At 36.5% G+C, this 27,287-nt stretch overlaps 2 protein-coding genes across 6 annotated transcripts in view; one reads left to right on the top strand and one right to left on the bottom strand.

Moving 5' to 3' along the window:
• SMC6 (structural maintenance of chromosomes 6) overlaps positions 1-24,628 on the top strand; it is a 49,489-nt gene extending 24,861 nt beyond the window's left edge. For 3 of the 5 annotated variants that reach the window (XM_006096013.3, XM_023759900.1, XM_023759901.1), the window contains 11 exons: positions 802-962; positions 2,838-2,973; positions 3,829-3,909; positions 5,209-5,379; positions 9,687-9,824; positions 10,941-11,086; positions 14,249-14,374; positions 15,969-16,074; positions 19,991-20,143; positions 22,620-22,717; positions 24,118-24,628. In XM_006096013.3, coding sequence (XP_006096075.1) covers positions 802-962; positions 2,838-2,973; positions 3,829-3,909; positions 5,209-5,379; positions 9,687-9,824; positions 10,941-11,086; positions 14,249-14,374; positions 15,969-16,074; positions 19,991-20,143; positions 22,620-22,717; positions 24,118-24,232 — 1,431 coding nt within the window. In that variant the 3' untranslated portion in view covers positions 24,233-24,628. Of the gene's footprint in view, positions 1-801; positions 963-2,837; positions 2,974-3,828; positions 3,910-5,208; positions 5,380-9,686; positions 9,825-10,940; positions 11,087-14,248; positions 14,375-15,968; positions 16,075-19,979; positions 20,144-22,619; positions 22,718-24,117 lie in introns of all 5 variants that reach the window. The other 2 variants (XR_002831022.1, XM_023759899.1) reach the window with 2 other exon arrangements.
• Positions 24,629-26,142: 1,514 nt separating this feature from the next.
• Positions 26,143-27,287, bottom strand: part of VSNL1 (visinin like 1) — a 61,901-nt gene continuing 60,756 nt past the window's right edge. The window contains exon 4 of the mRNA XM_006096012.3: positions 26,143-27,154. Coding sequence (XP_006096074.1) covers positions 26,957-27,154 — 198 coding nt within the window. The 3' untranslated portion in view covers positions 26,143-26,956. The remainder of the gene's footprint in view (positions 27,155-27,287) is intronic.

Below are 27,287 nucleotides of genomic sequence, written 5' to 3'. Positions count from 1 at the left end.
TCTCTTTTCTTAAAAATTTGAGTGCTGTAAAATCAATATGTATTCTTTATCTGTATATGCATTTTTATATACTTGTTTGATTTGATCACCATATTGTGTTTTACCTATTGGAATAAATTTGCTGGAAAGGAATAAGGAAACTTAAAACAGAAATACGTAATCAAGACAAACACAATAGAGTCTGTTTTTCTTATTAATGGAAATGAGAAGTAATGGTATTAGTAATCCAAGTGTGTATATTGCAAGTGTTGTAATTTTTGTGGGCTTGGCTCTATCATATTTTAGAAGGATATATGAAATAAAACAATGAAATTCTATTGTAAAGGTCTGTGCCTGGAGAGGTTAAGCCTGATTCCCCTTTTTATTTCCTCTAAAGCTTAAATATTTCAAGGTTGTTGTCGTTTACTGGAATTTATTATTCAGTTGCATCATTTCTAGGGTGTAAAAGTCATTTAGAAAAAATAAGATTTGTATTAACTGGTAAAAGTAAATATTTTCATGTGAAGAGTTACTTAAAATTTTTAATTTTAAATGGATAGCAATATTAGAATTTAAAAATAGAACGTATCAGTTTGTCATAAAGCATTATTTGCTGTGCTGATTTGAAGACTTAATAGTTTTAATTCTTTGAATCTTGAAAGTTTTTTTAATTCTTTTGTTTAACTTTATGGAATTATTTTACTTGAATGTTTAAATAAAAAATATTTGAATCTTAAAACAATGGCAGAAATTTTGAAATTGTGTGCATCAGAAATGCTTTGGCACAATTTAAGAAATGTATTCCTCCTCTGTTGTTTTTAGAGTAATTCTGTAGCTCGTGCAGTTATGCAGTCCCAAAAGCCACCTAAGAATTGCAGGGAAGCTTTTACTGCTGATGGTGATCAAGTTTTTGCAGGACGTTACTACTCATCTGAATATACAAGACCTAAATTCCTAAGCAGAGATGTGGATTCTGAAATAAGGTTGGTGTCCAGTGTGGCTTTGCTATATTATTTCTACTGCTTCCTTTGGGGTTCATACATATTTTATTAGGTAGCACATGTTCTTTCTCCAAGTAAAAAATAATTAAAAACTAAGGAGAAACACTATATGAAAATACATAACATTTTGTTTATGTAAATTATGTTGATTCTTTTTTTTTTTAATTAGTTTATGTAAATTATGTTGATTCTTTTTTTTTTTTAATTATTTTTTTAAATATATTTTACTGATTTTTTACAGAGAGGAAGGGAGAGGGATAGAGAGTTAGAAACATCAGTGAGAGAGAAACATCGATCAGCTGCCTCCTGCACACTCCCTACTGGGGATGTGCCTGCAACCAAGGTACATGCCCTTGACCGGAATCAAACCTGGGACCCTTGAGTCTGCAGGCCGATGCTCTATCCACTGAGCCAAACCGGCTAGGGCAATTATGTTGATTCTTTAAATTTATTCTAAATATTCAGAAAAATGTTTAATAACAATATTGTTTATTGGTTTTATTTTTGGTTTAGGCTCTTAGTTTCAAATTTTATTTACTGGTAAATTTTTATTGTTTTAGCAAAATTACTATTTGTTAATAAACATATAGATTTATATATGATAAACATTTCTTATTAAATCCTGAGGAGCCATCTTTAATTTTTGCATCAGGCCCCATTTTTATCAGAAATACCACAATTATTCTTCTTTCCTCATTTTTATTCATTTATCATTTATTCAGCTGACTTTTTTTTTTTTTAAAATTTTGAGAATTCCAGTAAGGTAGCACATTTATAATATTTATCAAATTTAAGTTGCTGTGTTATTTTATATATCAGAAAGGAAGAAAAAAGCTGCTAATAGAACCATGGACTGAAAGATCATTTCAGAGAGGTGAAAACGTGGGAAATATGCATCTTATTGAAATATGGCACACTCTCTCTCAGAGAAGTTTTTCTTAACTGCAAAGGTGGTTCACTTCCACCAGGCACTCAACTCTGGGGGACAAGTACTGTGGTCAGGCAGGAAAAGGTCATTTCTGAAGACAGTGAATGCCGGCCAGATCTTTATGGTTTTGGCATTTGCTTGCTTTATTCTCCATCCCTTTTCATTGTCCTCCTTTCATTCACTTTAATTCCTCATGCATTCATAGCAGTTATAGCACTTACTCACCAACAGTGAACGTTGAGCTGTCAGTTTTATCTTTTCACCCCTCGATGCCTTTGTGCAATTCCTCCCATCCTCTCTTCTAGTTGGTCCCACGTTGAAAACTTTACAGAATGCAATTGCCATGTCTCCCAGAGTCTGATTTTCCGTGGTCCTGTGGACGTGTAGTGTCCTGTTCCTATTTTGATGTTATGGTTTATTTCCTGAGTCTTTTTGGTTTGAGTTATTCATGTCTTAATTCTACCTCTGCCTCTACTTATCACTATGCACAAAGTCCGCCACACAGAAATCATATCACAAATGCCTATTAATGAAATAAGTAAAATTTGACTCCAGTTTAGATATTTTTTTGAAATCATTAGGATTTTTACAAATAAGCTATTAAAAATTAGTTTTTCTTTGTAAAGATCTAAAGTATTTATAATATTCAGAAATAGGTTTTTTTTTATTTTTTTTTAAATATATTTTATTGATTTTTTACAGAGAGGAAGGGAGAGGGATAGAGAGTTAGAAACATCGATGAGAGAGTATCATCGACCAGCTGCCTCCTGCACATCTCCTACTGGGGATGTGCCCGCAACCAACATACATGCCCTTGACCGGAATCGAACCCGGGACCTTTCAGTCCGCAAGTCGACGCTCTATCCACTGAGCCAAACCGGTTTCGGCCAGAAATAGTTTTAAATTATTTTTTATCCTTCTCTATCCAGTGAATTGGAGGATGAGGTTGAAAATAAGAAGGCCCAGATATTAAATTTTCAGCAACATTTGTCTGCCCTTGAAAAGGATATTAAACGCAATGAAGAATTTCTTAGAAGGTACCAACTACGACATAAAGAATTAAAGGTAAAAAAATATGTGCATCATTTTGTTTTCTCATCTTGTCACTTCTAAGCTGTTTTAAAATTCTACCATTTATTTAGTTAAGCCCCTTTACAGTCTTAAAAGAACTTTTTGCATATGTGGGTTTTACCTATCAGTATTTACATTGTTAAAAATTAAAACAAAATTTAACTGTATTTATTAGTTCACTTAAAAATTATAAACTCATTGTTTGTTAACATACTAACATTTTTATGAAAAATAACTTTTCCAAATACCAAAGCTATTTAGTGAGAAGAGTGACATTTTTATATTTTTGTAGTAAATTTGTATTTCTGGCTTAATAAAACTCAACTGAATTATCAAGTCACCTTCTGCAATCAATCTGTTGCAATAAGTACACGTCACCGAGTTATAAACCTCCTGAGCACTTATGAGAAATAATAGTAAAAACGGTGAATAATGTCTTAGTGTTTTTATGAGAATAGTTTTGACCTCATGAATCTCTGCAAGAGTTTCAGAGGCATCCAGGCAGTACTTGAATTGTACTCTGAAGAACCCTGGATTAGAATAATCTTTCCACAAGTTGAGTCTGGATATTTTAGAATATTTTCTCTATGAATTCAACATTATCATCATTTTAAATGCAAAGATGGAGTACTTACATCGTTTTTGTGTGGGAATGGGTCCCCAGTGAGGGTAATATGGCAGACTTGGTAATGTAACTTACTTTGGTTCATTTAATACTAATATGTCTCTTTTATTAAATACAGAATCCTTCTGTAACACAGAGTAGAACATCATGGATTAATATAGCCTTTCTTTATTTTTATTTTTAATTTATTTTTATATTACTAAAATTAAAATACTTTCTTTCAGATGAAAATAAGAAAAAGTATTTCTGAAATTCAGGAACTTGAGAATATAGAAGAACACCAGTCTGTAGATATTGCAACCTTGGTAAGAGTCTTTTCCTCAGAGTTATAAAGGACAAAACTATCATTTAGTGTAACAGTATCTATTCAGCTTTTTTAAAAATCCTTTTACTTAAGGCTGCTTTTTATGATTGTCTCCATTTACAGGTAAGATAGAAACTACCTCATGTATAGCCTTCAAGTTCCTTATTGTTTTGTCTGTATAACTTGCATGAATAATAATTGATTTTGTCATCTACTACATGAAGAAAACTTTATCAAAGCTTAATTGTGCTCTTAAAATCAAACAGTGGCACTTTAAACCATGCTGCCTAGCATAGTATTTTTCAGAGTGAATCAGTATCAATATTAATGGGTACCTTTTAGTCAGTTACGCTTGTTCTCTTTGCATTGTTTCTTTTTCCCAAGTTAATAGTTTTCATTTTAATTGACCACATATTTGTTATTCTGTATTTTTTTCAGGCAGCTGTTTATGATATTCAGCTTAGCTTCTCTGAGTTACAGTAAACAATGGATTAGATAGCTTGCAGAATCTTGTTAAAAGAAGTATTACTTAGTGTTTGTGCTGTACGTCATAAACTGCTGAGGGATATACAGCACGTGGAACTCTACTCGAATGAGAATTTGTCTTCATTTTTTATTAGTAATTTTGTTTTCCACATTTTATTTGTCTGCTTTAACTCCTTTTATTGATAGATTAAGTTTCTTTTATATATATTATTGATTTCAGAGAGGAGAGGGAGAGAGAGAGAGAGAGAGAAACATCAGTAGTGAGAGAGAATCATTGATCGGCTGCCTCCTGCACGCCCCTTACTGGGGATCTTACCCGCGACCCCGGGCATGTGCCCTTGATTGGAATCGAACCCAGGACCCTTCAGTCCACGGGCCATTGCGCTATCCACTGAGCAAACTGGCTAGGGTGATAGACTAAGTTTCTTGAAGATGTGTAATATGTCTTGTTTATTTTTGTTTACTCAGCATCTAACACATTGTCTGGCACAAGGTAGATATTTATGCCAGTATGTACTATATTGAGAAAGAAAAGTAAGTGGGTAGAATAAAAGTTATTCCTTTTGATTATGACCTCAAGCACAATATAGTTTTAACTTGTGTCCTAAATAGTATCTCTTACTATTTTGAACCTGTTTCCTTCTTCCTAATTTGCTTTTGAGAGTGTGAAAATGCCCTAGTAGTCTTTGAATTTGTCTTTTATCTGATTTGCCTATAGCGTGTAGTGTCTTCTCTCTTAGAATTGTTTGTACTACTTTTCTATCTGATAACAAAGTATTTTAATTAACTCCATATGCTCTGTAAATGTAATCAGGAAGATGAAGCTCAAGAAAATAAAATGAAAATGAAAATGGTTGAGAAAAGTATGGAACAACAAAAAGAAAATATGGAATATCTTAAAAGTCTGAAAGTAGAAGCAGAAAACAAGTATGATGCGATTAAACTGAAAGTTAACCAGCTAGCAGAGCTAGCAGATCCACTTAAGGTATGTATTATTGTTATTCTATGATATATGTATCTTAGGTGTTAACTTTATATCTACAGTGTACTCACTAGATATTGTCCTAACATAATTTATGTTTAAACGTTAATATAACCACATAAAAATAGGATGTAAACCTAAATTTTCATCCTTAGATCAATTAGAATAAAATGCTTCTGCTCATGCTTTTATGATAATAAATTGGCAAGTTTTTGTTTGTCCCAGAAGATTATAGCTCCCCGCCCTCTTTATTTTTTGACTTAATTTTTTTTTTTTTTTTTTTAGAGCTAGAGCCAGGGACATCTTGTCTGTCTGCACTGTTTCTGTTCTGTTGTCCCACTTTCCTTCAATAACTCAAGCCAACTTGAAATAAAGTGCTACTCAGTTCCTGTTTATTGGCATGTCCCAGTTACGTTCCAGCTTGAATTCAGTTTATTTTTTTTAACACATGCTTTTTAAAACCAAATTTAGGAAAACAATTATTCAACAATTAAATTGGGTAAATTTTTCCAAGTTGTTTATTAGGTTAGTTATTAATATTTTATTGTCATAATTTTTATGAATAGCTCAATTATTTTCAGGACTTTTATTTATAAGACACTGGGAAGAATGAATAGTATATTTTCAGAGGGGTGGAGTATCTGAGATATCACTCTAACATATTCTTTTTTTTTCCAGGAAAATTAATTGCCCTCTGTATATTAAAATGTGTTTAGATATTTTTAAAGTTTAAAAGAATTTGCATGCATAAAAAGTTTTTATTGTAATTTTGTTTATTGAAAATTTTTAAAAATGTAATAAAGAGTTGAGAGAATAGTAGAGGAATTTAGAGGTTTTGCTGCATAGAAATAGCTTCCCCCTATTTGTGGTAGATTTCTCTGTAGTTACTATCCCTGGAGCTAAGATTTCTGTCTGCCATTATAACCTAAGATGGATCAATTGAGGTGGGCAAAGGTGAGGATTGAGAATGGAAAGAGACTTTGCTTGGGGTGATAGGTGCATGATTCAGTGTGCAGGTGATATTTTATTGGGTTGTACACTTGAAACCTGTATGGTTTTGTGAACCAATGTCACCCCAATAAATTCAATAAAAAATAAATAAAATTATGACTGAGAAAATGAGAAAAAAGAAAAGAAAATAGGAAAATAGACTAACTAAGAAGAATATATAGTTTAAATATTAAATTGTAAAGTTGTGAGGAAGGAAAATGTACTAAAGGTAACACTGAGAAATACAAATAAGAGAGTAGTTGCCACAGGAAATAAGAATTAAGAAGATAAAGCCTAAGACAAAAAAGAAAACGAAATTCCTTTTTAAAAGAAAAAGAATAAAATAAATATGAAAATTATCAAGAATAGACAAGGTAGAATTCAGAGAAATAAATTCAGGAATTAGAGCAGTAAAATTACAACAAAGGTAAGGTTAAAATATTTTTTTTAATGGGTGAAGGATTGAACAGAGTGACAAAATCAAAATGATGAAATATGGTAAAACGATATAGGGAAAGAAAGCACCTAAATTATTTATCCCAGAAGACTTAAAATTAAAAACAAGAAATGATGAAGAGTAAGCTGTGTTCTGTTCTTTTAGGGACCTCTAAGCTAAAGCAACTCCTGGAATTGGGAGTCCATAAATAAGTCCAAGAGCAGAAAAATATGGGCAGAAGGCAGTAAGAATTCTTGGTCTTAGCTCTTTGCCTTGGCTGCAAATAACTGAGAGCTAGGAGGTGAGTCCTTCAGTTAACCTGCATGCAAACAGCTAGTAGCCAAGAGGTTTTCCTTCACAGTGTCACATCACATAGCCGTCAGTAACAAGAGGACCAAGAGGATTTGGCTAACAAAATAATTCCTGAGAAACTGCAGTCACTTGTTAGACATTAGCAGCTTCTAGACATAATGCTTGCTGTTAGGACATTTGTTCATTTTGTGACAGGGGTGGTAAAGAGTAGAATACTCTGTTTAAACATGCAGTCGTTGAAATCTTGGCATGGGGAATACTTTTCTCACAAGATTTCATGTTTTATAGTTTTTTACATAATGAACGTAGGTTTATATGAAACAAGAAGCAATCTTTCCGATGGTGCTGAATAAAATTCGTTGTTTAGGCATCCAAGAGAATAAGGTTTTTCAATGATTCTGTCCTTTCTAGCATCTCAATCTATTTTCTAAAGGCTGTAACTTCTTGCAGGTGGAAACTCTACAGCAAGCATGTCAAACTGAAAGGCTAATACATGGGCCAAATAAATGAGGCATGCGGCCCAAGGGCCGCGAGTTTGACATGCTAACTCTACAGGTTAAGGGCTGCATCATAGTTTCATTTTAGACCTATCCCATCCTAGGCCTCACCCCCAAACCAAGATGAATGTATTAATTTGCTTTTATTATCTCTAGTTCTTCATTTCGCCATCAAATTAAATGAAATTAAAAGAAATGCTCTCTTGCTTTCCTTTTAGTTTTAAATCTCATAGCACCCAGGACATATATTTATTAAATATACAAGGACAAATCAGACAGCCATGGTAAATGTTGAGAAAGGGATATTAACATCTGTAGGTCTTTTCCTATTATTTTACGCTGCAGGTCTTTCCCTTTCTCAGGTTGCTAGGAGGGAAGATTAACCAGCACAAATGTGTCCTTGTGTGTTTTATCCCTTCTGTTCCCTAACACTGAATTGATTCCCTAAAGCAAATGGGGCCTATTTATTTTGACAGCTTCTACCAAAAATGATTAGAAAACTTAGTTCTGTTTTTAGAAGACAAGCATTCTATTTCATAAACTGTTCCCATTCCTAATTGTAATCTCTCCTGCTACACACATTGCACCCAGTTTCTTTTATTGTTTGATATAAATGAGCAGTTTATCTTCATCCTTCATGTAACAATGATTTTTAATAGAACTCTTTTATAAGAGCTATATGTTATCAAATGTCTATCATGGGTAATATTTCCATTAATATGAACAAGCTGCAATAAATTGTATTCTTAGGTTAGAAAATAGCCCAATTCCTCCATTATGTGAGGTAAATATTTTCCATGTTTAGATACCTCTTCCTTTTGCGGATACCTCCATATATTGTCCCGTGTGATGCTGTTATTGCTGCTCTGGTTTGTATTTGTTTCTTTCTCTGTTTATAACTAACTCTTGAGACTGAACATGATAATCATAGTGTCAATGAGTAATGCTAGGCTCAAAAAACAAGCAAACAAATTAACTAAAATATAACGTGGTGGTTCTTAAATCAGCCTTTTGAAAACTGTTATTGAGATATAAGTGACATGCATTAAATACACATATAAGTGTATGAGTTCATAAATTTTGACATGTATATACCTGTAAAACCTCACAATCAGAAAAAAGAACAATCCTTCATGCTCAAAGTTCCCTCGTGCCCCTTTGTAATCTGTCCCTCCCTGTACCCTGCCCCCGTCCCCAGACAGCCATCAGTCTGCTTTCTACACTGTAACCTGCACATTTTCTAGAATTACATGCAATGGAATCACACATTATATACTCTCACTGTTTTGTGATCTGACCTTTTCAGAACCTAACATACTGTCTAGCACATAATGTATACACTGTTTATAGTTTGAAAGAAAAAGTGAGTGAATGGAATACAAGTTACTCTTTCTGATTATTGTAATCATCCATATTTTTACCTGAATCAATAATTCATTTCTTCTTATTGCCAAGTAGCATTCCCTTGTGTTTGATATACCACAATTTGTTTCATTTACTGATTGATGGACATGGGTTTCCAGGTTGGGGCTATTACAAATAAAGCTGCTCTAAACGTTTGTATATCAAACCAAAAGAACAAGCCCTCTGAGATTCTAAACTTATTTTGGTGCTTCTTAAATCAAGAGCTATTTAAAAGATTGAGATTCGGGGATTTTAGATCTAAAATAAAATATCCAGAGGTGGAGTCTAGAAGTCTATATATTTTGTAAAAACATCCAAATCAGTGGTAATGTAGATCATTATTTGAGAAGCCACCATAATGAATGTCTTTATGCATATGTCATCCAAGCCTTTCACCAGGCTAATGTGGCTTCCCACCAAACTACGCTGTTTACCAAAATAAAGTTGAAAGCACCATATATATGGAGACTTCATATAAGAGTTTAAATATAATCATGTGACTCCTCATTTCTACTCAGACACATCCGGTATGAACTCTAACACTTGTGTCTTGAAGCAACATAGTCCTATCCACTTTATGGAGTTGTCAGTTAGTTTTATAGCTACGCTGGTAATTTAAAAAAAAACCCACAATGTTTGCTTTAGAAATTATTTTGGCTTTCTTCAAACAGGATGAATTAAACATTGCTGATTCTGAAGTAGATACCCAAAAACGAGGGAAGCGGCATTATGAAGAAAAACAAAAAGAACACTTGAATACTTTAAATAAAAAGAAACGAGAACTGGATATGAAAGAAAAAGAACTAGAGGTTATCATTTTTTATTTTATGTTTTTGTTTACAACCTTAGTCCTAATTCCCAAAGTGCGTTTTTCTTAATATCCTGTTTTCAAACATACACAAGTTGTTGGATGAGTATCTGTTTCCTATAAAGTAACAGCTGTTTTGGTGAATTAAGAGAAGGAGGCTTAGGGACTCTCTGAGTGTGGGGACTTAAATAGACGAACACGAAGAAGACTTCAGGCAGGACTGCGACAGTCTGGCGTCTGAAAGGGAGTGGTACTCCCTCCAAGCTAATCTAGCTCCTTAGAGGCCTAGTGTGGCAAGTAGATAGCAGCTTTATGTCAGAAAATCCATCCCTGCCTCTGAGTAGTTGGGGCCGGGCTGGGCTGGGCTGGGCTGGGCTGTGCTGGGCTGCAATTCCACTCCTGCTTGCTGGACACTCATGCTGACAGCTGTGAGCAGCATTCCTGTTTTTGGAGATTAGTTGAAAGCAACTTTGGTCTAACTAGAAGAGATGGATCTCAACTTTGCCTTTATGTATCTTGGGAAAGGACTGAGACTCTAATCCATTGCCTTACTTATTCAAGACTTACACCAAATGTTGTAAATACAAAATAAGTACTATGTGTGAAAGTGCTTTGAGTTTTTTAATATTTTATAAACATGAGGGTCTTTTTGTTTGCGTTTCAATACTATTTGGTGTTCAGAGTCCATCCTAAAATACACAGAAAGCTATGTCTGACCTCAGTGCCCTGCATGCCAGACTTTTCATAACTGCTACTTGAAATTTGTTTCATTAGGAACTTACGGAGGTCTTACAAATTATTAAAGATGTGAACAGTAGTGTAATTTTCTCTTGAAGATGTATAGTGACTGTACTATATTCTCCCATCCAAGTACTAACCAGGCCCGACCCTGCTTAGCTTCCGAGATCAGACGAAATCGGGCGCGTTCAGGGTGGTATGGCCGTAGACTATATTCTCAATATAAAGCTTAGAGAAATAACATTAATACCAAATGCATTCAAAATACATTTTGTAAACATAAGTTTAGAATTTAACTTTGCCTATTTTGGCATTAGTAATACAATGAATTGTTATCTCAAAGAAGAGTTTTAATGACATTAAAAATCTCTTGTCTTAGGAGAAAATGTCACAAGCAAGGCAAATCTGCCCAGAACGGATAGAAGTGAAAAAGTCCGCATCGATTCTAGATAAAGAAATTAATAGATTAAGACAAAAGATCCAGGCAGAACATGCTAGTCATGGAGATCGAGAGGAAATAATGAGGTAAGTGGTTGGTAGCTTTTCTACTTGATTATGTTATCCATATATATTATCAACACAAAAAATAAATGTTTAAATATAAATCTTAAATTTGGATCAAATATTGCCATAGCATATAGTTTATAGCTAAACTAGTCTTTCATATGTGTATGTTAATAATAAACTAACTTTGCCTTGGCCGGGTTGCTCAATTGGTTGGAGCGTCATCCCACACACCAAAAAAGGTTTTGGGTTCAATCCCCAGTTGGGGCAATGTTTCTCACATCGATGTTTCTCTCTCTCTCTCTCTCCTGTCTCTCTCTCTCTCTCTCTCTCTCTCTCTCTCTCTCTCTCTCTCTCTCTCCTGTCTCTCTCTCCAAGTCAATAAAAAAATAATATAAACTAACTTTTTTCTTCTGAATTATTACAGAATATTTGCGTATAAATGTTATCTTTATACCTATAAGGTTCATATAGACATGAAATTATTCAGCTTCACAAGTAATCAAAGAAATGCAAATCAGAATAATTAGAAGCCATTTTCACATACATGAAGATGGAAAAAACTTCATGTCAGTTAGATCTCAGTGAAATGGATGTTTTTATACTAGGTAAAAATGGAAGCTCCAATGTAGTTAGAGCACAGGTTCTGAAGCAAAAGTACCTCGGTTTGAATTGCTCTTCTATTATCTTATGGCTTCAGCAGATTATCCAGTGTCTCTGTACCTTAAATTTTCTCATCTGTAAAATAGATGTAATTGTAGTATTCCCCTTAAAGGGTTATTGTGAAGATTAAATGAGATCATAATAGACAGAATATATAGGATACATAGTATGTTAAATATTAGTGTTTCTGAACAACATTAAGGCAGTTTATGTCAAATGCCCTCAAAAATTTGTTTGGCCAAGTAATATTGTTGTTATAATCCAAAATGAGAAAAATAATTTTGCTTGGATATGTTTATTGCAGTATTATTTATAACAGTGAAAAATTAGAACCATGTGCAACTATAGGATGATGATTAAATTGTAGTAGAAGATTGTAACTATGCACTTTTGAAGAACTTTTCCTATTTAAGAAAAGGCTGGAGACGGGAGCCATCTCAATTCTATTTTCAAAAGCATTGGAAAACAAAAATAGTAAAGTTTTTCTTTAAAATAGTTTTTAAAAAATACAATGTAAAAAGACCCTCCAAAAATTTACTTCCTCTTTTTACTTTTTTTTCTTTTATCTTATTAAATGTGCTCTCAGTGTTTCTATATGCAAATGTAAGGTAATGTGACTGCTTTTTATCATTTCAGATATAAAAGATAGCACATTATATAAACTCTTTTGCAGATTATTTTCTTTGATTTAATGATATACAGTGTTTTGGATATTTTTTTTATTGTTTTAGAGTATTCAACCACCTATTGATGGGTAGTTGAGTTTTAATTGAATCTTTTGCTATTATATATAGTGGTACATAATAAGTAATTTTGTACATGTGTCATGTTATTCAGGTTTATTTTGTGTGTGTGTATGTGTGTGTGGTTTTTTGGTTTTGTTTTTTTAGGAAAAAATTTCATTTTGACAGATTCCCCTTTCTGGGGATTGTATTTAATTTGCATTCCCATCAGCAGTGTATTAGAGGGCTTGTTCCCAATAGCCTAAACAGTGTGATCATCTTGTATGGTTTTTGCCGATGGATGGATTCCCCCCCCCCCAAAAAAAAAAAACCTTGTTATAATTTTTATTTGCATTTCACTTATATTAAGTGTTATTGAACATTTTTTTCTTGTCTTAACAACTGTTTATTTTTTGTTCTGTGCACTTTTTATGTATTTTTTCATTGTCCTGTGGATAATTTGGGTGTAAGGTGAGGAATGTATTTTATCTTTTTCCAAATGGCCCTGCAGCCATTTGAAAAGTTGTTTGTCCTCAAATTGTTTCCTTAAGAATGGCTACATGAATGATATTTTTGCATATTCATAATTATTTGTCTTAACTTTGAATTGAAGACTAGTTTACCCTAATGTAAAATCCCCTGTCTCTTGAGTACCTGTGATAGTCTATGAAGTCCTGTAGCTTGTCCAGAATGTCAGACTCCGTGATCCTTTCACTTGGTACACAGCGTGCTTTTTCAGTCTGGAGATTCAAGTCTTTTTTTTTTTTTTTAAATATATTTTATTGATTTTTTACAGAGAGGAAGGGAGAGAGAGATAGGGAGTTAGAAACATCAATGAGAGAGAAACATCGACCATCTGCCTCCTGCACATCTCCTACTGGGGATGTGCCCGCAACCTCAAGTCTTATTTATTAAACGTTTTCTTGTGTTTACTTTTTAAAATATTTTCTGCTCTGTTCAGTTTTCTTTTTGAGGTCTTCATCCTATATAATAAAAGGCTAATATGCAAATAGACCAAACTGCAGAACGACTGGTCACTATGATTCACACTGACCACCAGGGGGCAGACACTCAGCACAGGAGCTGCCCCCCGTGGTCAGTGCACTCCCATGAGGGAGCGCCGCTCAGCCGGAAGACGGGCACAGCAGTGGTGGCAGGAACCTCTGCCACCTCTGCAGCAGCGCTAAGGACCCCTCGGGGAGCGGACCTAAGCTGGCAGTCAGACATCCCCCTAGGGGTCCCATACTGCAAGAGGGTGCAGGCTGGGTTGAGGACGACCCTCCCCCTCCGCCCCCCAGTGCACGAATGTTATGCACTGGGCCTCTAGTTTATACATATGTTAGATAGTCTTCGTCTTCTCTATATATTTTGTCCAACCATTTTATATGTTTTTCCCCCAATTTGTTTCCTTTTCTCCTTTCTATTCTCTGTGTTCCTCAGTGTGTTCCCACATTGGTGTCTGTCACTGAGGGAAATATTTATTGCCTTCCAGTGTAACCCCTTTACGTTTAGAAGGTGTATATTCTCTAAGGTCTGCCACTCTGGGCCCCACTTTCCTCTGTGCTTTCTCTGCCTCTCTAGGGCTGGACTTTGTTCCTGCCCAGCCTGCTAACCACTCTTCCCGGTCAGGGCAGCACCCGCTCCTCCTGGTAGTGGATTGTGTTTACAACTCTGTGAAATCTGCTAGTTCTGGGTCCTCAGCACTCCCTGGTCTTCCCCATGAAATATATTTGATATTTTACTTTTTTATGTTTCTTTGAATGGCCTTTATTTACTTAATATTTTGTTCATAAAATAGGCAGTACCAAGAAGCAAAAGAAACCTATCTTGATCTGGATACTAAAGTAAAGACTTTAAAAAGGTTTATTAAATTACTGGAAGAAATAATGACCCATAGATTCAAAACATACCAACAATTTAGAAGGTAAGTGCATTAAAAAATATATTATCACATATGCATTTTTTTATTTTTCTTTGTTTCCACTTATCCCTTATAAATATTAAATTAAATTAAAAGAACTTTACATGATTCAGTTAGTGAAGAGCTGCCAGTGCTTACCTTGTCAGCTGGTGCTCACAGTCCTATAATTTAATTAGAGAATTATGGATTTGAGTGGGTCTTTATAGCAGCTGTCCAACTTTTCCACTCCATCAGGTATCCATCCTTTCTAGATCATTCACAGGTGGCTGGTCACTAGCTGCTTAAAGTGCCCTTTGAAGGGTAGCTCATTGGTCCTGAGGCAGCCTCTTTCACTCTTGGACATCGCACGTTTTTGAGGGATGCATGTTTTTGATGGGACCTGCTGAGTCAATATTCAGTTGATTTACCCTGATCAACAAGAATGGTGTGGCTTGTAGCTTGATGAATGCTGCTTTGTTACAGCTATCTCCAGAACCTACTGCAGTACCTGAAACAGAGTAGGAACTTGGTATATATTAGTTTCGTGAATTAGTACAGGATTAGGGAAACTGGATATTACTAATGTACCCAGAAATGTACAGACTCACATGGGTAAATTGACCCCAATGAAAGTCACAAGCAACAAATAAAGCAGAGGACAGTTTAAAGGTAGGGATAACCCTTGGTGTGCTTGGACCCAAGGCAGCCCTGGTCTTTACACGAACCTTCGTTTTCCCCAGAAGCAATCCCTCAGTCACGTGCTTTTTCCCTGCCTTTATACCCCAAACTCTTTTAGTCTTAAGAATTTTTAAAAAATGTATCTAGCTCTACCACATACGTGGAAATTCAGATGAAGCCATAACAAGAAATAGGCTTTTACATGAGTGACCATATTCCTGAACTAAACTAAAACTTTGTTTCCATTTTATAAGCATATGTTGTTAAGGCTTAAATAGAGTTTATTTTTATCCTTTTGAGGCTGCTTTTAAGTTTTGTTTGGTGGGACCAGAGCAGCCTTTAGTCGAGTACTAATTTTTTCTACCTGTGAAGCAGGTTCTGAGTACTGTACTGATATCTTGTAACTTAAAAGGTTTCCACTCGGGCCAGAGGGAATGTGAACTGCTCCTGGCTGTGGGTGTCTTCATGAATTACTTGTGCTTCTTTCGAATGTTTCTCCCCCAGTGAGTGGTATCCTCACACCTGATGAGTAGAGTGCTCAGGGAGACCCAAGGCACCCTCTCCAGGTCCTCTCGAGTTCTCTCGGTGCTGTGCTTTCCTCTGCAGACTCTGCCGTGAACCGGAGGCTCCTTGGCCTCCAAGGACTTCCAGCTCCACTTAGTTTTTCACCCTCTCCCTTTTACTCTTCCATAAGTTGTCATTTAAGGAGATATATTCACTGTGAGGTGATATCATTCTGCAGATGTTTGTGGTAAAAATGTAGAGACAAGTGAAATATAAAGATCGGGAGAAAATCACCTAAAATTGCACCTATAAAATGGCCCACCAGTGTTAACATTTTAGCATATTTTTATCTGGTCTTACATGCTGGTTAAAGATCATGCTGAATACACTCTGTATCTTTATATTCTTCTTAATGTGTCCAATTTTTTATTTCAAGGTGTTTGACTTTACGATGCAAATTGTACTTTGACAACTTACTATCTCAGAGGGCCTATTGTGGAAAAATGAATTTTGACCACAAGAATGAAACTCTTACTATATCAGTAAGTATCTTATCTTTACATGTTAATTATTAGGAGATGCTTTGTCAAAGTGTTGAACAGTAAATTGACCTTATTGGCTAAAGCTGCTGTTGTAGCTTTTTTAATTAAAAAAAAAAAAAAATCTCCCCCAGACAACTACATTATTTTCTTCTGATGATAATTAGGAATTTTATTTCAGTGACACATAGTTACCTTCTCTTTCTACTCCATTGGTTTCTTTCTTGAAATTATGTGGGACATTATAGAAGGTCCATTTTCTCTGGTCTCACTATAGGAAGCCAAGAAAGAATTTCTCAAAGAATGTTCTAGCCCATGTAATAGTTTCTACTACTTCTTTCTTTCTTTCTTTCTTTTTTTTTTTTTTTTTAATATATTTTATTGATTTTTTACAGAGAGGAAGGGAGAGAGATAGTTAGAAACATCGATGAGAGAGAAACATCGATCAGCTGCCTCCTGCACATCTCCTACTGGGGATGTGCCCGCAACCCAGGTACATGCCCTTGACCGGAATCGAACCCGGGACCTTTCAGTCCGCAGGCCGACGCTCTATCCACTGAGCGAAACCGGTTTCGGCATGTACTACTTATTTCTGAAGGTGTACCTAGATCTGATCTCTCTTGAGAAAGAAAGCTGCCACATTCAACTCTGTGGAGTCTGTCTTTATGTATTCTCTCATAGTCACATGCGTTGAAAGAAAGAGTGCAGGGCAAGAGCAGCTATTCACTCAAATAATTGGAGAAAACTTTCAAATACTCATTTACTACTTCTAGTTGCCATAAATTTTATATGCCCATGTTAATACTTAGAATAAGTAATAATTTACAATACATATATAAAACAAAGGACTCATATCTAAAAATTTTAAATAATAATAATAATTACGAAAAAGAATGACAACACGTGTAAAAATGATCAAAAGGCTTAAACAAGAACTTCATAAAGTGTCCAGATGGCAAATAAGCACATGAAAAAGTGTCCAGTATCATTAGTCATCTGAGAAATACAAATTTATATCACAATTTACTATCACATCACCATTAGTGTGCCTAAAATGAACAAGACTGACAATGAATATCTTGTGTTGGTGAGGAGATAGACTAAGAACTCTCATTCCCTGCCAGTGGGACTATAACTTGGTAGAACTAATTTGGAAACCCGTCTGCCACTGTCTGTTAAAGCAGTTCCACTCTTCAGAAACTGGCAAAATTCATTTATGTGGTTAAAGTCAAAATAGTGGTTACCTTTTGGGGATTGCTAGTGACGGAGAGAACACAGAGAATTTGCAGAGATGCCAGAAATGCCGTCTTGATCTGAGTGGTGGTTACTCTGTGTGTGTATATGTGTTTGTATAAAAATTATTTGCACTAAACACTTCAGTTCTGTTCCTTACTGTATGTAATTTATACTCTAATAAAAAAAAAAAGAGTAAAAGAGCAAAGTGTTAGGAGTGTTTGGGTAATTTATCCGCAGAGCTGACTATACAAGACAAGTGCAGCTAGATTTTCTGACGTTGTCATCCCTGTTATTCAGAAGAACATTATTGCTTTAAGAATCTAGTCATCTGCCCTGGCTGGTTTGCTCAGTTGGTTGGAGCATCATCCTATACACCAAAGGGTTTCGGGTTTGATTCCCAGTCAAGGCACACAACTAGGTTGTGGGTTTGATCCCTAGTCAGGGCTCATATGGGAGACAGCTGATCAATGTTTCTCTGTCTCTCCCCCTTTCTCTCTCTTTATAAATAAATAAATAAATAAACAAACAAACAAACATATCCTTAGGTGAGTATTAAGGAAAAAAAAGGAATCTAGTCGTTTTTCAAAAAAGGGAAATTGATACCAATGTCCCATGATAAGTTAGTAATAGATAAGAAGTAAACTTTAGATCTCCATGATTCATCCAGGGCTTCATTCATTAGATTGATACCAAATGCAGTTTTGGACAAAAGATTACATCCTGTTACTTAGTTCTTACTTTCATATGTGTGTTTTTGTGTGTTTATTTGGTTTTGCTATGTTAATGCTGCTTTTTCATTTGGATTTTCGTGGAGGATTCAGATTTACAGATGATATATGTAAAATTTCAGTGTATGTTTAAATTGAGAATATTTTGTAACCCTTAGATGATTAAAAAATAAATGAATGCTCACTTGAGAGCTTCATAATTTTTCAGATAGCAGTTTGGAAAATATGTGAATCCATGTGTGATTAACCTTCATGATGTAGAACTGGTTGGTGCTGCCTTTTCACCTTGTGTAGCATATTTGTGCAAGTGGAATTCTGTCAGAATGAAGGAGTGACTTCTAATGTTCAGTATACTATCTTCTCAGGCAATTGTGGCAGTGTGCTGTTCATTTATTAATTGCTAGTTTATTGTTCCCATGAGCCCTTATTTATTAAAGGGGGATTTTTAAAAAGAGATTTTATGAATTTCAATTCATTGCTGTTATTTTCTTTGGCCGGTCTGAGCCTTTTTCAGTCTGTCCTATGTCTTTTTGACATTCAGTAATTACATTTAAAGCAACATAACCACTAGATGTCACTGGAATTCAAGTAACAAAAGTTATCTTGGCACTTAGAAATGTTTGAAAAAAGAAATAAACAAAACAGTCCCATTTACAATAGCATCAAAAACAGTAAAATACTTTGGAGTAAATTTAACGAGGAGGTGAAAGATCTGTCCACTGAAAACTATAATGCATTGATGAAAAAAATTGAAGAAGACACAGATAAATGGAAAGATATCCGGTGTTCATGGATCAAAAGAATTAGTATTGTTAAAATGTACATACTTTCCAAAGCCTGATTAGATTTAACTCAGTCCCTATCAAGATTCCAATGGCATTGTTTACAAAAGTAGAAAGCACAACCCTAAAATTTGTGTGGAATCATAAAAGACCCTGAATAGCCAAAGCAATCTTGAGAAAAAAGAACAAATCTGGAAGCAGTCACGCCTCTTGATTACTACAACTTTTCACACCGTTTGAAATCTTCTCTAAGAAGAAAACATAGGAAGCTCCTTGATGTTGGTCTTAGCAATGATTGTTTGGATTTGACACCAGAAGCACAAGCTTTGGGTATATATCCAAAGGAAAGGAAATGAAATCACACCTGCACCCCCATGTTCATTGCAGCATTATCTAAAATAGCCTAGACATGGATACAACCTAAGTGTCCACCAAGAGATGAATGTGTAAAGAAAATGTGATATTCTCTCTCTCTCTCTCTCTCTCTCACACACACACACACACACACATACACACACACACACACGGGAATATCATTTAGCCATAAAAAGGAGAGGAAATTGACATCCAGGCAACAACATGGATGAAGCTCAGGGCATTATGTTAATTAAAGTAAGCCACACAGAGAAAGACAAATACTGTCTGGTATAACTTATGTAGAATCTAAAAGAGCCAAACTTCGTGGAAGCAGTAGAATGGTGGGTGCCAGGTGTAGGGCGTGGGGGAAACAGGTGGTCACGGGGCCGGGCTATCCAAGATGAGCAGGTTCTTCCCTATGTTGTCTTCTACAAGTTGTATGGTTTCAGGTCTTCAGGGGACTATGAAAGTGCCAGAATGACTAGTTCACAGTATTTTCGTTACTAACATTTGGCTCACATTGGCATTTTTATCATCAAGCCTTTGGAATTGTGGCATGTTAGATCTCATTACAGTGAGAAAATGCTTTCAATTTTTTTTTCTCACAATAAAACAAAAACCACTGTGATACATAGCTCATTGTTTTACTGTAAAATATTTTAAATGGGATAGATGTCATTTCCACTTGACTAAATGACTAGTCTCTTTTATTATTTTTAACTGTAAACCCATTCTTTCTAATGTGAGGCAGCCTTTTTATAAAGAATTTAATAATGCCTTTTTCTACACCTTTTTTTTCCCGTTGACTCATTCAAGGTGCAGCCTGGAGAGGGGAACAGAGCGGCTTTCAACGACATGCGAGCCTTATCCGGAGGCGAGCGCTCCTTCTCCACCGTGTGCTTCATTCTTTCTCTGTGGTCCATTGCTGAGTCTCCCTTCAGATGCCTGGATGAGTTTGATGTCTACATGGTAGTGTTACATTTTAAATTCTCCAGTTTGGGGGGGTGGGGTGGTGGGCGTGTGTTTTGTATGGAAGCGATTCTCTCTTTAGTTTTACCCGAACTAGGAAAGCTCCGGCCCCAACACTGCAGTCCGTGTTAGTGGAAGGAGGAACTAAGAGCTGCAGTTCTCTCCCTGCTACGATGTGGCAGCTCCAGAGACCCCTCTTCTCTCCCAGCGGGACCTCCCTCCTCTCCACCAGATGGACCTCCTGTAGCCTCTCCCCTAGTGTATTTCCGTCTTTCATTGGAACAGAAAGTCCAAAGCAGTTAGCTTACGCTTTCCTTCCTTCACAGCCCCTCAAAGAGCAGTATACATATGACACAAGGGCATGGGAACACTTGATTTTGAAGTCTAAAAACCCAAGATTGAGACCAATTACCCAAATGACTTTGGGCAAAGTAGTTATCCTTTTCAGGCCTCAATGTCTTCATCTATAAAATAAAGCTATTAATCTTCCCTGCCTCATAGGGTTATAGTGAGGCTCCAGTGGGGTCTTGCTTGGTGCACATAGTAAGTTCTCCCAAATTATCTCTGAGTCATTCTCTTTACTTATTCATGCCCCGTTCTTTCCTAAATCCACTGCAGTCTGAGTTTAGACTGACTACTCTAGCAAAACTGGTTTAGCCAAATCATAAACGAACTTCCAGTCGTACTTTAATTCTTTTAGTATTTGTCACCACAGGCCTATCCTCCATGTGTCTCAGAATGTGTCTTCTCACTGGTTTCCACCTCCCTCACATTGCCTCATTATATATTTTATATTATGTATTGCATGTACCATTACACTAGTATTTTAACTGTATGTATTTTCCTTTCCATTGCTGTCCCTCTTATGTCTGAATCTCCCACCAAATTGTAATCTTTTTGAGGTCATATTTCTACCTTCTAATGCCTAGCCCAGTGATGGCGAACCTGTGACACGCGAACTCATTTTTTTGGTTGATTTTTCTTTGTTAAATGGAATTTAAATATATAAAATAAATATCAAAAATATAAATATTTGTTTTACTATGGTTGCAAATATCAAAACATTTCTATATGTGACACAGCACCAGAGTTAAGTTAGGATTTTTCAAAATTCTGACACGCTGAGCTCAAAGGTTCGCCATCACTGGCCTAGCCCATAGGAAGCATTTAGAAAATGCTTATTCATGAATTAGAATTTATACTTGGTGAGTGCTATGTAATCTTTCAAGTGACACCCCCCCAAAAAACATTGTTGATGATTAGTTAGAAATTCCTCTGAGAATTGGCTTTGAAACTAATTCACAAATCTTAGAAGGCAATTATTCTTTCATGCATTGTTTTTGTCCCAAATACAATTTTTTTTCTTTTCTACAGTTTTACATATGTCTCCTTTTTCCCCAATTGACACCCCCCCCCCCTCAAATACCATTTTGCAATCCAGTCCTATGACCCATCTTATGTCATATTTAACTCAGGACAACTTCTTTCTCTTTCACAAACTTAGAGGGTCTTAATCAGGATGGCATTTTGCCCCATTAAAATTATTCAGAAAAATGCACCCAGGTTCTGAGAACCAAACCAAAGAAGCAAATATTCTTTTGGTGCGTTGACAGCTTTGTTATTAACTGACAGGCCACACCGGGGCGTTGTTTGGAAAGGACAGCGTTCCATTTGTGCAAGCTCTGGTTATTTTTGTTCACTTCATGTGAGATTACTCTGCAGATCTTCCTGATGGAAGAGTTTGTATCATACGAGCCACTGAGCAGTGTAGGCGGGATGTGGGTCCCCTGTCTGCCTCCAAAGCCCATGTTCTGAGCCAGCAGGCTGCACCGCACACGTGGTTTCCAGGAGTCCTTTCAAAATGCATCCTCCATCTGTCTCGGCTTCCAGCTCTCGGGTGGGAGGGCTGCTTGGATTGTTTTTCTTTTCTGTTATTTAACTCAGAAAATGTAAACACAGTTTAATTCATTTCATTTCAAAACCTGTTTTAACTAAACATTCTTTTTCTATACACCGATGCACTGTTTATATTAAAGATTTAATTGAGAAATTGGTCTGTGAATTCAAATTGGTTCACATTGTACAAATTGTAGAAGATGAAGGGGGCAGGCAGAGTTTTTAAAGCACCTTAATCATTGAGGGAAAATTTGAGAGACGTAATATGTTTGCACTAGTCACTTTTGATACTGTTCTCCTGAGTGACTATTACTGTACAAATTAGATTCATTCTGGAATAGTTAGTTGTGTCTTTTGAGTGCTTATAAACACGTTTACTGCAGAAATTACATGGAAGAGAGATGTACTCAGTTGTTTTCCCTGAGAGTTTTGGACATTATCTTCCCTAAGCTTGGCATCAGAGATAACGTAATGGATGATTCGAGGATAAAAATCCAGGGAGTTGCAGTAGCCGGCAGATTACTGTGTTCCCAGGAATTTGATTGACATGCCTCGACCCTGACTTCTGCTTGTTCTCCAGGACATGGTGAACCGGAGAATCGCAATGGACATGATACTCAAGATGGCAGATTCCCAGCGCTTCAGACAATTCATCTTGCTTACGCCTCAGAGCATGAGGTAACTTTTAAAAGTCTGCTCTGAATATATGTGTCAAGTGTATAAAATGGGGAGAAGTCTTTTATAATCTCAATTTTTAAAAAATATATTTTTATTGATTTCAGAGAAGGAGGGAGAGGGAGAGAGATAGAAACATCAATGATGGAGAGAATCATTGACCGCCTGCCTCCTGCACGCCCCCCACTGGGGATTGAGCCCGCAACTGGGACATGTGCCCCTGACTGGAATCGAACCCGGGACCCTTCAGTCCATAGGCCAAGGCTCTATCCACTGAGCGAAACCAGCTAGGGCTATAATCTCAATTTTTAAAGTGCAAATGCTTAAATGACCATTAAAAGGAAAAATTAGCCTCTATACCAGTTCTGGAGATTTAAGATAATTTTCTCTTTATTGATATTTAAAATTTTGTGTTTATCATCTCCCATAACAGAAGCAGGTTGATTTGAATGTGATTATTGACTTGTTACTGTTTCTATTTTGAATCTGCTCCTCTGTGTTTATTATGACCAACTAGTGCAGCGGTTCTCAACCTGTGGGTCGCAACGCCTTTGGGGGTCGAATGACCCTTTCACAGGGGTCGCCTAAGACCATCGGAAAACATATTGAATATATAATTACATATTGTTTTTGTGATTAATCACTATGCTTTAATTATGTTCAATTTGTAACAATGAAAATACATCCTGCATATCAGATATTTACATTACGATTCATAACTAGCAAAATTACACTTATGAAGTAGCAACGAAAATAATTTTATGGTTGGGGTCACCACGACATGAGGAACTGTATTAAATGGTCACGGCATTAGGAAGGTTGAGAACCACTGAACTAGTGTTGCAGTAGTTGTAGTAATTCCATTTAGACTAAAAAAACATTCATGATTCCCTGGTCTTGGCTCTTTTCCCGGTCAGTTACAAGTGCGGTTACACTCCTTCCCAATAGAGAGCGCTCCTCTGCCGCAGTCAGCCTCTGCTGGGTGCCGGCTGGGTACCAGGCTCCCTGTCGCTTAGAGCCCATATTCTCTCTCTAAAGTGGTCGCTTTGGTGGGGATTTAAATTTGTGACTGGAAATATCAGGTAACCCCTTTCCAGCGAGACAAGAAGAACAAGAGTAAGAAATAGTTGGTATATAAACCTCCCTCATTTTATTTTTCTGCCAAACTGAAAACCCATAGCATTTAGCAGGAAGTTGATTTTTTTAAATGAAAACAAATTATTTCCTTATTGCAAATCATATTTCTTCTGGAACTTCAGATAGTAGCCATACCCCCCTGCTGTGAGTATATGTTGACAGATAACAGCCATTTAGATTTATATTTTCATGAGAAGGAGGAGAATTTTCTTGTAATGTGAAAACGTTTTCTTGGAAATGTGAGTAATTAATTTTACTTCCTCTAGCTCACTTCCATCAAGTAAGCTGATTAGAATTCTTCGAATGTCTGATCCTGAAAGAGGGCAGATGATACTGCCTTTCCGACCCGTGGGTCAAGAGGAAGAAGAAAACGGAAGTTGATCGTCTTCGTGCTGAAAGCTCTGTAAAGGGAAAAGAATTCAGGACTATTTGATGTAATAAAATGGAACTGAAGATATTCTGAAATAAAAGAGATTCCTTTGTATAGATGACCACAATAAAATATGTAAATAACCTGGAAAACCAGCCACAACCAGCAATTTAAAATTACTCTTACTTTACTTGGAGAAAATCAGTTTCATAGTACTGGTTTTAAATCGTTTACGTTTATTTGTTTGTTTATTTGTTTCATTTTGTTTTATTTTCAACCATCGACTTTTATAGATTCTTTTTCAGAAGTAAAATTTTGTACATATGTATATGTACATATCTGTTTCATTTGGGTTCATTTCTATAGAATTTGTAAGAATGAAAATAAACGTTTTGATTCCCTCATTATATTTAGTCCTGCTTCTTTTCCAGAATATTACATTCTCATCATTTGTTTCTACTTTATTTATGAAAAGAACCACTCAGTCTGCTGAAGAATTTGTTTTCTGTGCGTGTCCCGAATATCCGCAGGGCCCACTTCCTTCTTCTGCTGCTGCTTCATGACTCACAATTGCGGGCGCGCGCGCGCGCGCGTGTGTGTGTGTGTGTGTGTGTGTGTGTGTGTGTGTGTTTTGTCTGTCATCGTGTGGGACACATGGTAGGTCCATGAAGATTGCTATGAAAGCATTGCCCAGAGGCTGACTTAACCAATTGCCCTTCCAAGGAGCCTCCGCAGCTCCTCAAACCACCCCCACCCCACCCCCACCCTCACTCTGGAGAGGGAGCATGGGGAGGCACTCACTGACCCTTTCCCATCTCTCCCTGCCCCCACTTGGGACACACCTAGCTCAGGGGTTAAGGACACCAGGATATTCTATTAGCACTTGGGGTGGAAGTTTGGTTTTATCAGTGTTTGTGGTACGGTTTGCTTGCCTCAGTTTCTGTTGAATGGATAAATAAATTATTAGGCAGTGGTCTCTGTCTTATTTAATAACCCTACGGCAAAGAAAAAGAGTGTTTAGGAAAAAAGCACTCAATAAGCAATGAATAATATAGCACTGCACTGTGATACTGTACTGCCTACATGTGGCAAATTAAAGTTAAATAATTAAAATGAAAAATAGTTCCTCAGTCACACTGGCCACATGTAGCTGGTGGGGACATGCACGTTCCCATCACCAAGGAAGCTCTGTTGGACGGCACTGTAGGAAGGAACTGAACTGCTCTAGACATGTTCTGGAAATGCAAACCTGCCTTTAGAGTCCTTTGTTTTCAATTTTAATTATTGATTTGAGAGAGAGAGAGAAACATTGATGAGAGAGAGACATCGATTATCTGCCTCCAGCACACCCCGCCCCTACTGGGGATCTAGCCCACAACCCGAGCATGTGCCCTGACCTGGAATCCAACCTGGAACCTCTTGGGTGGTAGGTCGATGTTCAAACACTGAGCCACACCAGCCAGGCGAGCCGTTAGAGCTCTTGATGGAATCTTTTCTGCCTCCCTTCCTGGAGCTAAGAAGGTCAGAGTGTTCCATCCTGATAAAGAACAGATAGTGTACTTTTGGTTTGGAAAGACCTCTTTTGGAGGACATTCCAGCCCGCTGACTGTGCCCTCCAGCTTGTGTAGAACATAATGTGTCGTTAGCACCAGAGTCACATTGAGATACATTTTATTTTCATATGAGCATTTTTTTAAGGATGAAAAAGTTGTGTTTTCTGTAAACATTACATATGAAATTGTCCCTCTTTTGAGAGCCAGAATGAAGTTGGAAGGTTGCTTTTCCCCTTTTGTTGTCATTAATTCCTCGAATTCCAGGGTTGTCTGTTTAAGGGCTAGATTTGGTAAGTAGTAGCTAGCTGACCCTTGGTAATTATAAACATCTGTTTCACATCTAAAATTATGAAATAAAAATTCAGGGAAAAAGTCAAATGTTATAAATTTATTTGGGACCTCTACCGCCACCTTTTCGGAAGCCTTTGAAAACTCAAGCAGAAATCAATACACTTTTTTTGTCACTTTCAATAAATAATATCTTTGTGTATATATATAGATAGATATACTTAATGAGTCATTTATCAGGATTTTTAAGTTTTATACTGCATTAATTCCAAAACAGCTTTTTCCAGATTGGTAGGATGCAAATGAGGTAAGAGTGAAGGCAACCCTAAAAGGCATGCAAATGTAGTACATTTATATTCACTGGTAAGACAAGCTCTTGTGTGTGGACCACATGGACGAATCAAGAAACCCTGTGTGTGTCTGTCCAGTACTATTTTACAGGAAAATGGTGGCACAGCTTATAATAAGTTACATTACCATAGCGAGGGGATGGGGAGGGGGGTTCTCAGTGCTACTGACATTATGTAATCAAGGAGACACAAGCATTAGCAAAACATGAATGAGAAGTCATAGAACTATTAGTTGCACATTTCTGGCCAGGCTTTGGAGAAGGAGGGTTGGTTATGAAATAATATTACACATATTACATTGTGGCAGGTTGTTTTATAATATATGCTTTTTAAAATTCATTAGCAAATGACATTCTCATGCACACAAGTGTTTCAAACACAAGAAGCAAGTCCATGTATAGGTAGTCCAAGCAATGTGTGTGTGTGTGTGTTTGTGTGTGTGTGTGTGTGTGTGTGTGAGAGAGAGAGAGAGAGAGAGAGAGAGAGATAGCTGCAGATTGAATGGAACATTGAAACTTATGCAGTCCATAGCGTTGACCTCAGCTCATTTCTGAATGTCACACTGCAGAAGTAGTACAATGGAAGGGTCGCTCTTGGCCGCTTCTTTGAACTCATCCAGTGTAATCTGGTCGTCTTTGTTCTTATCCATCTTGCTGAAGATCTTGTCTACCCGCTGCTCGGGCGTGAGGCCATCCTCATTCATTTTCATCATGATCACAGTGCCCACCATTTTGTAGATAGCCTGCAGAAAACCAGAAGGTTCTATGATAGGATCAACAACTCCAGTTTACTTCAAAGACCTCTTTAAATGCTTTAAATACGAGAGTGATATACTCAGATATGTGTGAGTCTCAGGACCTCTTGGGTAGAGAAGA

The sequence above is a fragment of the Myotis lucifugus genome, unplaced genomic scaffold, assembly GCF_000147115.1.
Source record: "Myotis lucifugus unplaced genomic scaffold, Myoluc2.0 scaffold_165, whole genome shotgun sequence".
Taxonomy (NCBI): domain Eukaryota; kingdom Metazoa; phylum Chordata; class Mammalia; order Chiroptera; family Vespertilionidae; genus Myotis; species Myotis lucifugus.
The sequence above is the reverse complement of the archived record's forward strand: the minus strand, read 5'-3'. Positions and strand labels throughout refer to the sequence as shown.